Source organism: Notolepis coatsorum (genome assembly GCF_963971535.1).
Source record: "Notolepis coatsorum genome assembly, chromosome: 14".
Taxonomy (NCBI): Eukaryota; Metazoa; Chordata; class Actinopteri; order Aulopiformes; family Paralepididae; genus Notolepis; species Notolepis coatsorum.
In genome coordinates this window covers 114,511,954-114,528,261 of record NC_140178.1, presented here as the reverse complement: position 1 = coordinate 114,528,261, position 16,308 = coordinate 114,511,954, and the positions used below count along the sequence as shown (strand labels likewise).

General features: G+C 48.6%; 1 protein-coding gene across 1 annotated transcript in view; it reads right to left on the bottom strand.

Annotated features, from left to right (window-relative positions):
- LOC311240727 (carnitine O-palmitoyltransferase 1, liver isoform-like) overlaps positions 1-16,308 on the bottom strand; it is a gene marked incomplete at its 3' end in the record, with an annotated part of 221,994 nt that overhangs the window by 100,944 nt on the left and 104,742 nt on the right. Inside the window, exons 10-12 of the mRNA XM_084329300.1 lie at positions 11,602-11,797; positions 10,673-10,861; positions 8,776-8,881 (exon numbers count right to left, since the gene is read on the bottom strand). Coding sequence (XP_084185426.1) covers positions 8,776-8,881; positions 10,673-10,861; positions 11,602-11,797 — 491 coding nt within the window. The remainder of the gene's footprint in view (positions 1-8,775; positions 8,882-10,672; positions 10,862-11,601; positions 11,798-16,308) is intronic.

The following is a 16,308-nucleotide window of genomic DNA, read 5'->3' as shown; positions in this document are numbered from 1 at the left end:
GGTTTCCCCCCCGATAAGATAAACCCAATGGAAAAACATGCACAACAGATCGCCAACGCTGTGGCGTCCTTGATGAAGACGGACAGGAGCACTTCGATTGGTCCCCGGGGCGCGGCTCACGTTGACGCCCTATCTGCTCCCGGCTGCCCATGGGGGGAAGGACAACGGGATGGGACAAGTGCAGAGAGACAATTCATCGGCGACTCAGTGCATGTGTGTGTGTGTTCCTGTGGGTCGCCCATCTCGCGTATGTGTGTTAAAACTGCATGACAAATAAAGACTTCTAGTCTAACAATTATATTATATTATATTCCCTATTTTCACCACCAACAAGTGTCTGTATACACCACTTGAGTTTAGTGCCGAAATAGTTATTGGAAAGGAGTTACGTTTGGAGAAAAGGAGCTGCGTTGACATATCTTTGTTTTCTCTCTCAAAGTTTTCGAGGAAATACAGCGAGTGTCTAGAAGATGATGATCATTCTGATCTCCACCTGCGTTTCGTATTAGTTGCTCGCGTCGCTGAGCAATCCCCACGGCATTGCCTCCGGCTCTGCAGCTGGACACTTTGCTTGGGAGGCGATCGGCCGGGTGGGGGCTGACGGCCTCTCTGGGCGGGTGATGTTTTTTGCGACGCGGGCGCCAGGTGTGTCGGTTGTGGGGGGGACAACTACACATTCTAGTTTGATGCCCCACGATAAACATTAGCTCCTCCTCAAGTGAAGTTGTAGCTTTGTTTTTCCTGGGGCCGTGATTCCGAATCTGCGGTTCAATTCCCCGGGTCTCTGGACAAACGGATACCCACTGTCGCCATGCTGGCCCCGCTTTTCAAGATGAAAATCACCCGGCGCGAGGGAGGTGAGCTTGGTGTTCGTTATGAGAATATCTCCATGCTCAGGTCATTCCCAGATCCTTCCCAGAGACAGTCGCATTTCTCTCCTCTCCCCAGGCTCCTCAAGGCCGTTCCTACCGCCGCCTCTACTGCTCCATGGAGACCGACACTGCTATGCTCTGCTTCGTGCCGGTTGCCGGACTATACTCAAATAAACTCTAAATGGATCTAATCAGTGGATTGCATATTTTCTTCAAGAAGCAGAATCAGGCTAACCCTCTCTGCCTATTGGGACATCATAATCAGGCTACCAACTTGAAGACGTGGTCATTTTTGGATTATCAAAGCTTTTGGACTGCAATAAGAAGATTTTGGATCCGTTTACCGCGCACAGGACCTACCAAAATGAACTGATTAAGACACTTGGACACTTGACTAATAATGCATTCAGTCATTTGGACGGAGTTGTTAAAACTCACTCCACTCAAATCAATAGTGTTATTGGTTATTGGCGCTGCACTGTCGGCTGCCTCGTGTGAGGGATCACTCCCACCATTCCATGTGAAGGTATTCTGTATTTTTGCATGTCAACTAATAAAGAAACTTGAAACTTGAAACTGCGCTCGGCTGGGAACGTTAGCTTGATGCTATCAGTTAGCCTAGAATTAGCTGTTGGCTTGTGCTACAACCATTGGCGTAGCCGTGAGAATAGCACTCTGACTACGACGTCATCTTTGGCAGACGATGTAGTCGGGCCTGCGCCATGACCGGCTGCAGGAGGGGGGCGTCACGCCGGAGCGAGGCTCCGACCATTGCTTCTTCTGGCCTAGCCATCGAGAGGCCTTCGTCGACGTGGAGACCAACCTGTGTTGCGGCCTTCCGTCCTGTGTTCCAATGGACATTACCCCACTCTTCCTTCCTTCCCCTCCCGAATGTTTTTGTTAATAACGATGTCTTTGTCTACAAAACATATGTGTGACCAGGTATGGACTTCAGGGTCATGTTGAGGGATCTTCATTTTTTTTTTTTTGACATATTATGAAAGTACAGATTCATACCTTCAAAATAAGCCATCACTTGAACATTTTGGTGGGATACTTTGCAAGCTACTTCCTATGATTCATGGTGATTATCACAAAACGTATTCAGAGATAATAGCCTTCAAGAGACGAGCAGGCTATTCGGTGACAATAGTGAAACAACTACAACACTACCCAGAAGTCATTGTAATCCATGGCCCCCCTCTCTCTAGGGCAATTAACACCTGGCAGCTTTCCAGTCTGAGGCTCTTTGTTATTACAATGAGTCTGGTGACTGGTAGTGGTAGTGAAAGGGACCCTGATAATAAACAAGAAACAAATCAAGTTTCAAGATTTTATTAGCATTTAAAATAACACGAGATAAAAATAGACATGCTAAAGTCAATGTTCAATGTTCTGATGGCCTCTCCAGAAGCATTTAGATGTAAATACATGTAGTGTGGTAGTGAAAGACACAACAACTAGGTTAACCTTCTGTAGTGTGGTAGTGAAAGGTTAACCTTCTGTAGTGTGGTAGTGAAAGGTTAACCTTCTGTAGTGTGGTAGTGAAAGGTTAACCTTCTGTAGTGTGGTAGTGAAAGGTTAACCTTCTGTAGTGTGGTAGTGAAAGGTTAACCTTCTGTGGTGTGGTAGTGAAAGGGTTAACCTTCTGTAGTGTGGTAGTGAAAGGTGACAATAATAATAACTTACCCGTGGATGAAGAGGAAAGCTTCACGGCAGATTTGTATCGCCCCGAAGAAATAGTTTGTGTAAGCACGTTGTCTTTTTTTGGAAATCGATTTATTTCCGATAGTCCATTCTGACTTTCGACCAAAAGCCTGGAGCTGCGCCATAATAATCAAGTCTTTATGATCCTCTTCGAGAGCCGCTATCTCAAAACGCCTTGTGTAAACTTCATCACGGTCCAATTTTGTGATACATGACCGCCGATTAAGAATGTCATTTTCTTTATCACCCTGGACGCATTTACAAGTAAATCGCAAAAGTCTTTCCATTTGGCGTTCGTGGCTCTCGTCAGATTCAACTTCCACAAAGCACATTACGTGTTCTACCTTGTCTCCAAATCCGTTAGGTGTGTTGTCACCATCATCTGGCTCTGCCTCGTCTTCAAATCCGTTAGTGTTGTCACCATCACCACCATCACCATCATCTGGCTCTGCCTCGTCTTCAAATCCGTTAGTGTTGTCACCATCACCACCATCACCATCATCTGGCTCTGCCTCGTCTTCAAATCCGTTAGTGTTGTCACCATCACCACCATCACCATCATCTGCCTCTAACTCGTCACAATTGTCTTCTTCTTCTGAACCAGAATCTGAGTTTCTTTTTGGATTTTTCTTCTGCACAAAGAAATCCGTGATGAATGTTCCTAAAGCGTGTTCATCTTCAACACAGTGTGCTCCGAAGTGAGCAAACCGGTTTAATGCCTCGGCAACTGCCCTCGCTGTGGGTTCCATGGTGACTGGCAAACATGCACTGCCCTGCTCTCTGTTTAATACTCATCCATCAATGGCATCAACTTAATGACGTCACCGCCTGACCAATAAGCATTTAGATGTAAATACATGTAGTGTGGTAGTGAAAGACACAACAACTAGGTTAACCTTCTGTAGTGTGGTAGTGAAAGGTTAACCTTCTGTAGTGTGGTAGTGACGGATAAAAAAACGGATAAATAGTTTTTTTTACCATATTTCTACACATTTCGCTGCCACATTACAAATTATGAAATCGCGACGAAATACCTCTGAATAAGAATAAAAAAAAAAAATAAAGATTCCATGACTAATTCGGCCAGAAACGGCTTTGAGGCGAAGCGTTATGCGCTTCTGTAGTGTGGCAGTGAAAGGGTTAACGCCCCTCGTCTCCCCTGCCTCGCGCTGCACACCAAGCACCAAGCACCAAGCAGCAGCAGCATCGCGCGATTGTAACATTTTGTAACGTCGACACAGCCAAGCTTTCAACAGTGTTATTTAGATGTATTTACCCATTAGGTTGGAAAAAATGCACCCTAACGAAATTCGTTCGCTCATAAAATTCTAACTGTGTTTTAATGGTTTTTAATTAAGTTACAACATGCGTTTTATAACGGGTGAAGGCCTCTTTTTTTTTAATCTTTTTTTTAGACACTGCGTTACGTTGCTTATAACTTATAACATTAAGATAGTGTATTAATAGTGTGTTATTCTCTCTCTGAGAAAGGAGAGCTAAATAATGACGTCTGTGTGTTAACACCTATTAAGTACAGTACTTGGCCCCAGTGGACAGGCCCAAGCCCGCTCGTGTAGTTTTTTATCCTCAATTGAAAGAACATTTGTGGAACTATTATAGCAATAATTACCTCATTTACAAGTTGTATTTAAGTTTGCAACTAAGGGCAAATAATGGAACAGATTAATGACAATTCAAATATGTAAAAAAAAATCAAGATTTCGATTTTTGGGATTTTCTGGACAGCAAGACATTAAGTTCATTTCAGAGCACCTCCCCCTTTGCGGATCAAATCGGGTTTGGTCACGGCGAGTCACATGTTACTTCACTACATTTGGAGATACGACGTGTGCTGTGTGAGAATTGTCTTGGTCGCTTTGTATAGCTTGGGTTAGCGTTGGCCAAGGCTTGTGCCTTTCTCTCTACCTAGGGACAGCGTTGTTTTTTATGTGAGTAAAAATGAACTGGGTTTTTTGTTGTATGATGAGAAGTTGTGTGTCTTCATGTAACGTTTAGACAATGTGGCTGAGCCCACAACTGGCTGGGTTACCCTACAATGCTGTGCATAGTGGCATGTGATCGAGGGCTGAGTCCCTCTCTTAGCTTGTTATTCTTTACTTGAGGGTAATGATGAAAAAAAAGTGCCAAGTTTTTTTTCACACATAAGCAGAGCTGTGGGAAAACTGTTCAAACAAGGTTTTCGGCTGTGCTGGCGTGGATGATGTAAAGCTTACTCTACAGGTGGTGAGGGGTGGGTGAAATTATTCCCCGGTTTGCCTCTGCCCCCCCCCCCCCCCTCCCCTCAAATATGATTTTGTTTACAAAATGTGTGTTGATTCACTATATTTTTGGGGATACAGTGTAAATACGGTGTAAATCCAAGGGGCGACAGTGGCTCGGGAGGTAGAGCAGTCGTCTGACAATCCGGAGGTTCCCGGTTCGATTCCCGCTCCTCCCGGGCAGCGTGTCGATGTGTCCTTGAGCAAGACACTTAACCCCTAATTGCTCCCGATGAGCAGGTTGGCACCTTGCATGGTTGCCTCTGCGTGTGAATGTGTAAGTGAATGGGTAAAAATGTGAGTAACAAATTGTAAAGCGCTTTGGATAAAAAACCCACCATTTACCATTTACCATTTAAATCCCTCAGCTTCTGCTGGGGTTGTGCTCTTGCTTAGAGAGGCAATTTCTCTTAAGATTGTTTGCTCGCTGTCATGTAGACTTAGCGAGGCCTGTGACCAGCACTTAATCGAGGACTTATGTCTTCTCTCATCCCTGGTTCCACTCCCTGTTAGGATGGGTGGGTCACGGGATTTCCCCCCGGCCATGGGATACGTCACTGGGTGCGTTTCCTATTGGCCAGGAGACGTCCGTGAGGTTACAGGCTCTGTGCTGCAGACCGCTGTCTTTGTCAAAGTTGGATGATGCGTTGCATTCGAAAACTGTTCGTTTTCTGCTCTGCTCTCTATTACAGTGTGTATTGGGCTGTTGGTCACTTGGCCCAATTATTATTGCATGTATCTTTTTCAATTGTACTCATGTGAAGGTCTCTTCTGTCTTCCCCTCTTATGTGAGGAGCAGAATTGACGGGGTTGCCCTCAGTCGCGTCATATAAGGCCTGTGTCTGTGTCTTATTGACCGGCTTCCTGCTGCTCGTCCCAGACAGCATGGAGGGAACGTCGTCTGGTGTTTTCTTATTAGAATTCACCATTGATGTGTTTCGGGTTCTTGACGTGCATATAGCGCTGGCCCTGGGTGTGAAACCACGTTTTTGGGCCGGCGCGCCTTGGTTGCCCAATTCATAGAAACAGGGTTTTTTATGCGGGCGACTAGGAAGGAGATTTTTTATCTCTACCGAGCGCCAGTGCAAGACTCGATGACTCACGTGCATCTGACGGAGTAGATCATTACATTGGCGGAGGGGTCTTACGCCCATGAGGTGGGTCGCCAGGAGCAGCGCATTCACGTTCTGTCCATCTTAGTGGCGCCCTCTGTGATGTTTTAGATCGACATGCGTACCTACCCCCCCTCTTAGGACTGGGGATGGCGGCGTGACTAGGACGCGTGACTGGTTCTGGTCACGCCGGACCAGGTCAGTTAACCCGTTGTCCGCCGGGGCGCAGATCTGCTGTTCTGGTACCCCGAAGGACTTTGTGCTTTTCCGGGGGGAAAATGCCGGGTCGGTCCGGGCTTCGCAGGGATTGATGTCGTGGATATGTGTCATGTGTATGCCACTACGGCTTGCCCTTCACAGTGATGTGCTTGGTCCATACTGTGTTGTACCTTGCGCTGTGTTAGGGGGCCTGGTCCTTCTCCATTGTATTCACTCCTCCCTCCCCCTGCTGGGCAGGTATGGGAGGGGGCTGTCGAGGTGGTTGCTGTCAACCCCTCTAGGCATCCCTGTGTAGGTCCCGGTCCGCCAGGCCCAGGTCCGGACTCGATCCCGTCTACCTGTTGGCCTGGGTTAACCCTTTGAAAACTGAAACACTTTGGTTCTAGGTTTTTCTTGGTGGGTTAAGGGAGCAACCGCCTCCTGTTAAACTAAACATAGGGAGGTGGTTGGTTCTCCGGTGTGTTGGTAGCAGAGTCGACTCTCGGGTTTAGGCCGGGCTTGACCCCGTCTGCCTGTGAGTGTGCCCCCGCACTTTTCATGACGTCTGCCATTCGTGTCAGCCTTCTCTACCTCGGCCTCTCTATGGGGTCGGGTTTTGTGGAGGCTGCGACATGGTGCACAGCATACCGAACGCCCCTTCCACCGGGGTGCTGTTCACAGTAGACCCCTTAGGCGCCTGTCTAGTCCGCAGTGCTCCGGGCACAGGTCGAGTTACGCTCTTGACCTGTTGCCAGGATTGAGGGATCAACCTCTTTGGGGGTTGTCTCCCCGGTGCGCCGACTGGCCCCACAGTGTTGTGGAGGTGTGGCCTCTGTGGAGTGCTTCAGGGCGGCGTGCTGTAGGGGGGAAGGGCTTGCTCTTGGATTGGGCCCTGTCCGATACGCTGGCGATGTGGGGGGTGGTGTCACTAGTGACCGTCTGGTGGGGTCTCGATGCTACGGCATCGTTGGCCTCACCAGGCCCCCTTTCCGGGGGGTCCTGACCCTCAGGCTGTTCCTGGGGCTGGGTCCTCCTCTGCACTCCGCTGCTATGGCCTTGCCACGGGGGTTGGGTTCTTGACCTTTGACCCCGTGATGTTAGGGGCTGTAACGTTTTTTTTTCTCTTCCCGTTCGTTCCCTAGTGGCATGTGGGATGCGCGCCTGAGTAGTCGCGGGTCCTTCTGTGTGAAGGTAAGTCCCACGATCTGCTCACCCTGTGCGTTGAGTTGCTAAACCCTCTTCGCACAGTCGGATCCGATTCCCCCCCATCCCCCTCTAGGGGGGTCCGGGGGCTCCGGGGGCTCGGGTCCTCCCCGGTTCTGATGGTTGTGGGGGGCCTCAGCGGGTACATTTGTCGAGCTTCCGCTCTGCTCAGCTCCTGTGTTCCACTAGAGTGCAGAGCGTAAGCTATACGATATATAACATACGGTTATCCTATAACCATAGTTATATGAGTATAGCGAGTGCTCTGCACTGACTCACTGAGGACCCTGTGGTCTTCGCCTTCGGTGGTGAAAGACTTGGGAAGGAGCTGTTAGTATGGCCAAGACCCCGCTTATGTAGAGGAGCGGATGTGGGTGTGGCCAGGCGGATGGGTGTGTACATGTGAAGAAAATTATTCAGTATTAGATTGATAAGGGATAGGGTTCCACTAGAGTGCAGAACGCTCGCTATACTCGTATAACTATGGTTATAGGATAACCGTATGATATATGTAAGGGATAATGTATAGCTACGAGGTCATTGTCGCAAAATAATTGACCGACACTGCGTTCTAAACGCAGTGAAGGTCAATTATTTTGCGACAATGACCGAGTATAGCTATACATTATCCCGCTTATTACAGGGCTAACTTACTAACAATAATATACGTAATTCATTTTACACCATCAACAAGACGAGATCAAATGCAGACCCAGTTGTTCTGTTGCTCCTCTGCCATCACCGGTGGGCTTGATTGCACCTGATGTAGTGCAGCTGTGCATAATGGTAAAGCTTAGCTTTCGTGACTGCGATCAAAATGCTTGATTGTGATTGGTCAATAGCGCTCTGTTGCCCCTAACAGCGGTCATTATTGCGCGTTGCCCGTAGCAGCTGTGAATTATCGAGAAATAATTGACCGCTGCTAGGGGCAACCGAGCGCTATTGACCAATCACAATCAAGCATTTTGGCGAATGTTAAAACGCCATGTAATAAGTTGATATAACGAGAGAAAACCACACAAGAAGACATGCACAAACAAACACAGACACACCTCACACACAGACACACACACCTCACACACAGACACACACCTCACACACAGACACACACATGTCACACACAGACACACACCTCACACACACACCTCACACACAGACACACACATACCTCACACACACATCTCACACACCTCACACACAGACACACACACCTCACACACACACCTCACCTCACACACCTCACACACACAGACACACACCTCACACATAGACAGACACCTCACACACAGACACACACGGACACACACACAGACACACACCTCACACACAGACACACACCGACACACACCTCACACACAGACACACACCTCACACACACGACACACCTCACACAGACACACACACCTCCCAAAGGTGCGCCACGGTCGGTGCATCAGCCCAGGAATGCTCTGCGTTAAGTCCACTCTTCCCATTCTTGTAGATCACTATGGAGAATGACTTATCAAACCACCTGATAGATAGATAGATAGATAGATAGATAGATAGATAGATAGATAGATAGATAGATAGATAGATAGATAGATAGATAGATAGATAGATAGATAGATAGATAGATAGATAGATAGATAGATAGATAGGAAGAGAGACAGGGTTATTCTCATAAATAAAATCCATATGATCCCTTTAATCATTCATTTTGGTGATTAAAGAACTACATGCAGCTACAAAGAACTACTGCAAATATTGGGTGTATTTTTCCTTGAATCTTCCGGCATTTTCTGCAGAGTGTGAATGTGATATATCACCAGAAAGTATTCAACCACTACTGTCTTTTTATTTATTTTTTTACTTTCTCTTTTTCCATCTTTCTCCCATCCCAATGTTAGTCGTTATGCCAATTCCCAATCCCCTACCTGGTCGCTGCATGCTCTACCTCCTACCGTCGGTCTGGGAGGGTGGAGACTATCACATGCTTCCTCCGACACATGTGTAGCCAGCCCACAGCTTCTTTTCACCTGGCAGCGCGGACTCTCACTGGGGGAGTGTAACGTGTGGATTGGAAGGATCACACTACCTCTCCCAGGACCCGACCTTGCTGTGCAAGCGCCCCTACCGAACTGTAGGAGTCGCTGTTTTTACAACGACCAGGACCCACCCTCGCCGGCTTCCCACCCTCTAACACTGCCAATTGTGTTAGTATGGACGGTCGGCCAACCCGGAAGCACCACAGCTGGATTCGATCCCACTGTCTCTGTGGTGGTAGACAGACGCTTAGTCCGCTGCGCCACCCGGCCGCCCAACCACTACTGTCTTTAACTATGAATGAACACAACACTCACCATCTTAAGATAATAAAGTACTCAGCCTCTACTAGTGCTAGTGGAGACAAGGCTACAGCACGGCTAAACCCTGGCTAGAGGAGACAAGGCTACAGCACGGCTAAACCCTGGCTAGTGGAGACAAGGCCACAGCATGGCTAAACCCTGGCTAGTGGAGACAAGGCTACAGCACGGCTAAACCCTGGCTAGTGGAGACAAGGCCACAGCACGGCTAAACCCTGGCTAGTGGAGACAAGGCCACAGCACGGCTAAACCCTGGCTAGTGGAGACAAGGCCACAGCACGGCTAAATCCAGGCTAGTGGAGATAAGGCCACAGCATGGCTAAACCCTGGCTAGTGGAGACAAGGCCACAGCACGGCTAAACCCTGGCTAGTGGAGACGAGGCCACGGCACGGCTAAACCCTGGCTAGTGGAGACAAGGCCACATTACAGCTAAACCCTGGCTAGTGGAGACAAGGCCACGGCACAGCTAGACCCTGGCTAGTGGAGACAAGGCCACATTACAGCTAAACCCTGGCTAGTGGAGACAAGGCCACATTACAGCTAGACCCTGGCTAATGGAGACAAGGCCACATTACAGCTAAACCCTGGCTAGTGGAGACGAGGCCACAGCATGGCTAAACCCTGGCTAGTGGAGACAAGGCCACAGCACGACTAAACCCTGGCTAGTGGAGACAAGGCCACAGCACGGCTAAACCCTGGCTAGTGGAGACGAGGCCACATTACAGCTAAACCCTGGCTAGTGGAGACGAGGCCACAGCACGGCTAAACCCTGGCTAGTGGAGACGAGGCCACAGCACGGCTAAACCCTGGCTAGTGGAGACGAGGCCACAGCACGGCTAAACCCTGGCTAGTGGAGACAAGGCCACAGCACGGCTAAACCCTGGCTAGTGGAGACGAGGCCACATTACAGCTAAACCCTGGCTAGTGGTCTCTCTCTCTCTCTCTCTCTCTCTCTCACCTGTCGTAACACTTGCCGTGCAGGAGGGACTTGGCGTAGCGGTCCAGGTTGCCCATGGGGTCATCTCCCATCATGCCTTGCTCCTCATCGTCCAGGGTAACGAAGAAGGCGGCCCTCTCGATGGCGTCGAGCGAGCGCTTGTTGACCCCTGCGCTGAAATACTGCTTCCTCGTCTGAGACCAGGGCTTTCTGGGAGAGAGGAAATAACAGCATGTGTGAGATAAGAAAAAACAAAGCAAGATGTTGTAAAACAAGATGCAAAACGTACTTACTACTTCAAATGAAAACCTCTTTAGCTGAGATAGATGACATACATAGTACAAATGAAAGATATAGAGAGATATAGTTAGATATACATTAGATATATTAACCAGTTTTGTATGTATACAAACCCACATTACATACAAAACTCTATAACAAACCACATTACATATATACAAAGCTCTATAGAATTACATATATACACAACGTTTCAAGTTTAGTTTTATTTGTCACATATAAGGTACATTACAGTGAAATGCTTGGTTCTGTATGACCCTCCTGAGATTTTGCTTCATACAAAAACAAAAAAAATGAAGTTAAATAATAAAGACCGAACACAATATAGAAAACTAAAGTACAAAATGCAAAACAAAAATGAGGTAGAGAGACCCTCTGCTTCCTCCCACCACACCCTCCCACTGGCCCCTCCCACCACACCCTCCCACTGGCCCCTCCCACCTGACCCTCCCACTGGCCCCTCCCACCACACCCTCCCACTGGCCCCTCCCACCACACCCTCCCACTGACCCCTCCCACCTCCAACTCGCCCCTCCCACTCGCCCGTCCCACCTCCCATTGGCCCCTCCCACTGGCCCCTCCCACCACACCCTCCCACTGGCCCCTCCCATCCATCACCTCCCACCTCCCCCTGCCCCCCCCCCCCCCACCTGTCTCCGGCGGTGAGCGCTCCCAGCCGCTCCTCCCCGGGCTGTGGGGCCGAGGGGTCGTCCAGGATCCTCTGGATCTGGTACTGGAGCTCCCGGGGACACAGCAGCCGGCCGGCCCGGTACACCCACAGACGGAAGTAGCGCCCCCGGTGGTAGACCACCAGGAACTCACTGTCCTGCCAGTGCTGCAGGACGTCTGGGGGGAGAGAGGGGCTTTCTTACTCAAACGGTAACTGGTGCATTTATTCATTTACTATCATTATTTATTAGGGGTGTAACGAATCCGATGCATCGATTTGAATATGTTAGAATCGATTATAATCGAAATTAATCGAAATTAAAAAAATGTAATCTTTCTTTTTTTTTTGTGTATCATTTCTTTTTGTGTGTATTGTTTTTATTGACCTATAGTCCATTCATGCTGAGTGAATCAGTTCCCCCAGCCACATTTGTGTATTCAACATTTTTTGGGCAATTAACTGATCGAAAATGTATGGAAAATGTATCGAATCAAATCGAATCGTGGTCAAATGAAGAGATTTCATGATGCATTGAATCGTTGCCTGAATAATCGTAATTAATCGCTGTGAGGTCGCATCGTTACACCCCTATTATTTATTATTTTATTTTATCCAATTTGCTTTACAATTTGTTCCTCACATTTTACCCATTCACTCACACATGCACTCACCCATTCACTTACACATGCACTCACCCATTCACTTACACATGCACTCACCCATTCACTCACACATGCACTCACCCATTCACTTACACATGCACTCACCCATTCACTTACACATGCACTCACCCATTCACTCACACATGCACTCACCCATTCACTCACACATGCACTCACCCATTCACTCACACATGCACTCACCCATTCACTCACACATGCACTCACCCATTCACTCACACATGCACTCACCCATTCACTTACACATTCACTCACACATTCACTTACATTCACTTACACATTCACTCACACATTCACTTACACATTCACTCACACATTCACTCACACATTCACTCACCCATTCACTTACACATGCACTCACACATTCACTCACACATGCACTCACACATTCACTCACACATTCACTCACACATTCACTCACCCATTCACTCACCCATTCACTCACACATTCACTCACACATTCACTTACACATTAATTCACTTACACATGCACTCACCCATTCACTCACCCATTCACTCACACATGCACTCACACATGCACTCACACATGCACTCACACATGCACTCACCCACACATGCACTCACACATGCACTCACATTCACTCACACATGCACTCACACATGCACTCACATTCACTCACCCATGCAGTTGCACTCACATTCACTCACCCATGCAGTTGCACTCACATTCACTCACCCATGCAGTTGCACTCACATTCACTCACCCATGCAGTTGCACTCACATTCACTCACCCATGCAGTTGCACTCACATTCACTCACCCATGCAGTTGCACTCACATTCACTCACACATGCACTCACCCACACATTCACTCACACATGCACTCACACATTCACACACCGACGGCGAAGGCGACCATGCAAGGTGCCAACCAGTGTCTTGCTCAAGGACACTTTGACACGCTGCCCGGGAATCGAACCGGGAACCTTCTGATTACCAGACGACCGCTCTACCTCCTGAGCCACTGTCGCCCCAACAGGGTAGGTTCTCTGAGGAACCAGTCTGACACTGTTGGCCACTAGGAGCTGCCCAGTACAACCACAGTCCGACACTGTTGACCACTAGGAGCTGCCCAGTACAACCACAGTCCGACACTGTTGACCACTAGGAGCTGCCCAGTACAACCACAATCTGACACTGTTGACCACTAGGAGCTGCCCAGTACAACCACAGTCTGACGCTGTTGACCACTAGGAGCTGCCCAGTACAACCACAGTCTGACACTGTTGACCACTAGGAGCTGCCCAGTACAACCACAGTCTGACACTGTTGACCACTAGGAGCTGCCCAGTACAACCACAGTCTGACACTGTTGACCACTAGGAGCTGCCCAGTACAACCACAGTCTGACACTGTTGACCACTAGGAGCTGCCCAGTACAACCACAGTCTGACGCTGTTGACCACTAGGAGCTGCCCAGTACAACCACAGTCTGACACTGTTGACATCAGTTCCCCCAGCCACATTTGTGTATTCAAAAATTTTTGGGCAATTAACTGATCGAAAATGTATCGAAAATGTATCGAATCAAATCGAATCGTGGTCAAATGAAGAGATTTCATGATGCATTGAATCGTTGCCTGAATAATCGTAATTAATCGCTGTGAGGTCGCATCGTTACACCCCTATTATTTATTATTTTATTTTATCCAATTTGCTTTACAATTTGTTCCTCACATTTTACCCATTCACTCACACATGCACTCACCCATTCACTTACACATGCACTCACCCATTCACTTACACATGCACTCACCCATTCACTCACACATGCACTCACCCATTCACTTACACATGCACTCACCCATTCACTTACACATGCACTCACCCATTCACTCACACATGCACTCACCCATTCACTCACACATGCACTCACCCATTCACTTACACATGCACTCACCCATTCACTTACACATGCACTCACCCATTCACTCACACATGCACTCACCCATTCACTCACACATTCACTCACACATGCACTCACCCATTCACTCACATGCACTCACCCATTCACTCACACATGCACTCACCCATTCACTCACATTCACTCACCCATTCACTCACACATTCACTCACACATGCACTCACACATTCACTCACACATGCACTCACCCATTCACTCACACATGCACTCACCCATTCACTCACACATGCACTCACCCATTCACTCACACATGCACTCACCCATTCACTTACACATGCACTCACCCATTCACTCACACATGCACTCACACATTCACTTACACATGCACTCACTCACACATTCACTCACACATTCACTCACACATTCACTCACACATGCACTCACACATGCACTCACACATTCACTCACACATGCACTCACACATGCACTCACCCATTCACTCACACATGCACTCACCCATTCACTCACCCATTCATTCACTCACACATTCACTCACACATTCACTTACACATTCACTCACCCATTCACTCACCCATTCACTCACACATGCACTCACACATGCACTCACACATTCACTCACACATGCACTCACACATGCACTCACACATGCACTCACACATGCACTCACACATGCACTCACACATTAATTCACTTACACATGCACTCACCCATTCACTCACCCATTCACTCACACATGCACTCACACATGCACTCACACATGCACTCACACATGCACTCACACATGCACTCACCCACACATGCACTCACACATGCACTCACATTCACTCACACATGCACTCACATTCACTCACACATGCACTCACATTCACTCACCCATGCAGTTGCACTCACATTCACTCACCCATGCAGTTGCACTCACATTCACTCACACATGCACTCACCCACACATTCACTCACACATGCACTCACATTCACTCACTCACACATTCACTTACACATTCACTCACACATGCACTCACCCATTCACTCACACATGCACTCACACATGCACTCACACATGCACTCACACATTCACACACCGACGGCGAAGGCGACCATGCAAGGTGCCAACCAGTGTCTTGCTCAAGGACACTTTGACACGCTGCCCGGGAATCGAACCGGGAACCTTCTGATTACCAGACGACCGCTCTACCTCCTGAGCCACTGTCGCCCCAACAGGGTAGGTTCTCTGAGGAACCAGGCTGACACTGTTGGCCACTAGGAGCTGCCCAGTACAACCACAGTCCGACACTGTTGACCACTAGGAGCTGCCCAGTACAACCACAGTCCGACACTGTTGACCAGTAGGAGCTGCCCAGTACAACCACAGTCTGACACTGTTGACCACTAGGAGCTGCCCAGTACAACCACAGTCTGACGCTGTTGACCACTAGGAGCTGCCCAGTACAACCACAGTCTGACACTGTTGACCACTAGGAGCTGCCCAGTACAACCAGTCTGACACTGTTGACGACTCAAAGCTGCCCAGTACAACCAGTCTGACACTGTTGACCACTAGGAGCTGCCCAGTACAACCAAACTGACACTGTTGACCACTAGGAGCTGCCCAGTACAACCACAGTCTGACACTGTTGACCACTAGGAGCTGCCCAGTACAACCACAGTCTGACACTGTTGACCACTAGGAGCTGCCCAGTACAACCACAGCCTGACACTGTTGACCACTAGGAGCTGCCCAGTACAACCACAGCCTGACACTGTTGACCACTAGCAGCTGCCCAGTACAACCACAGCCTGACACTGTTGACCACTAGCAGCTGCCCAGTACAACCACAGTCTGACACTGTTGACCACTAGGAGCTGCCCAGTACAACCAGTCTGACGCTGTTGACCACTAGGAGCTAACCAGTACAACCACAGACACTGTTGACAACTAGGAGCTGCCCAGTACAACCACAGCCTGACACTGTTGACCACTAGGAGCTGCCCAGTACAACCACAGTCTGACACTGTTGACCACTAGGAGCTGCCCAGTACAACCACAGTCCGACACTGTTGACCACTAGGAGCTGCCCAATACAACCACAGTCCGACACTGTTG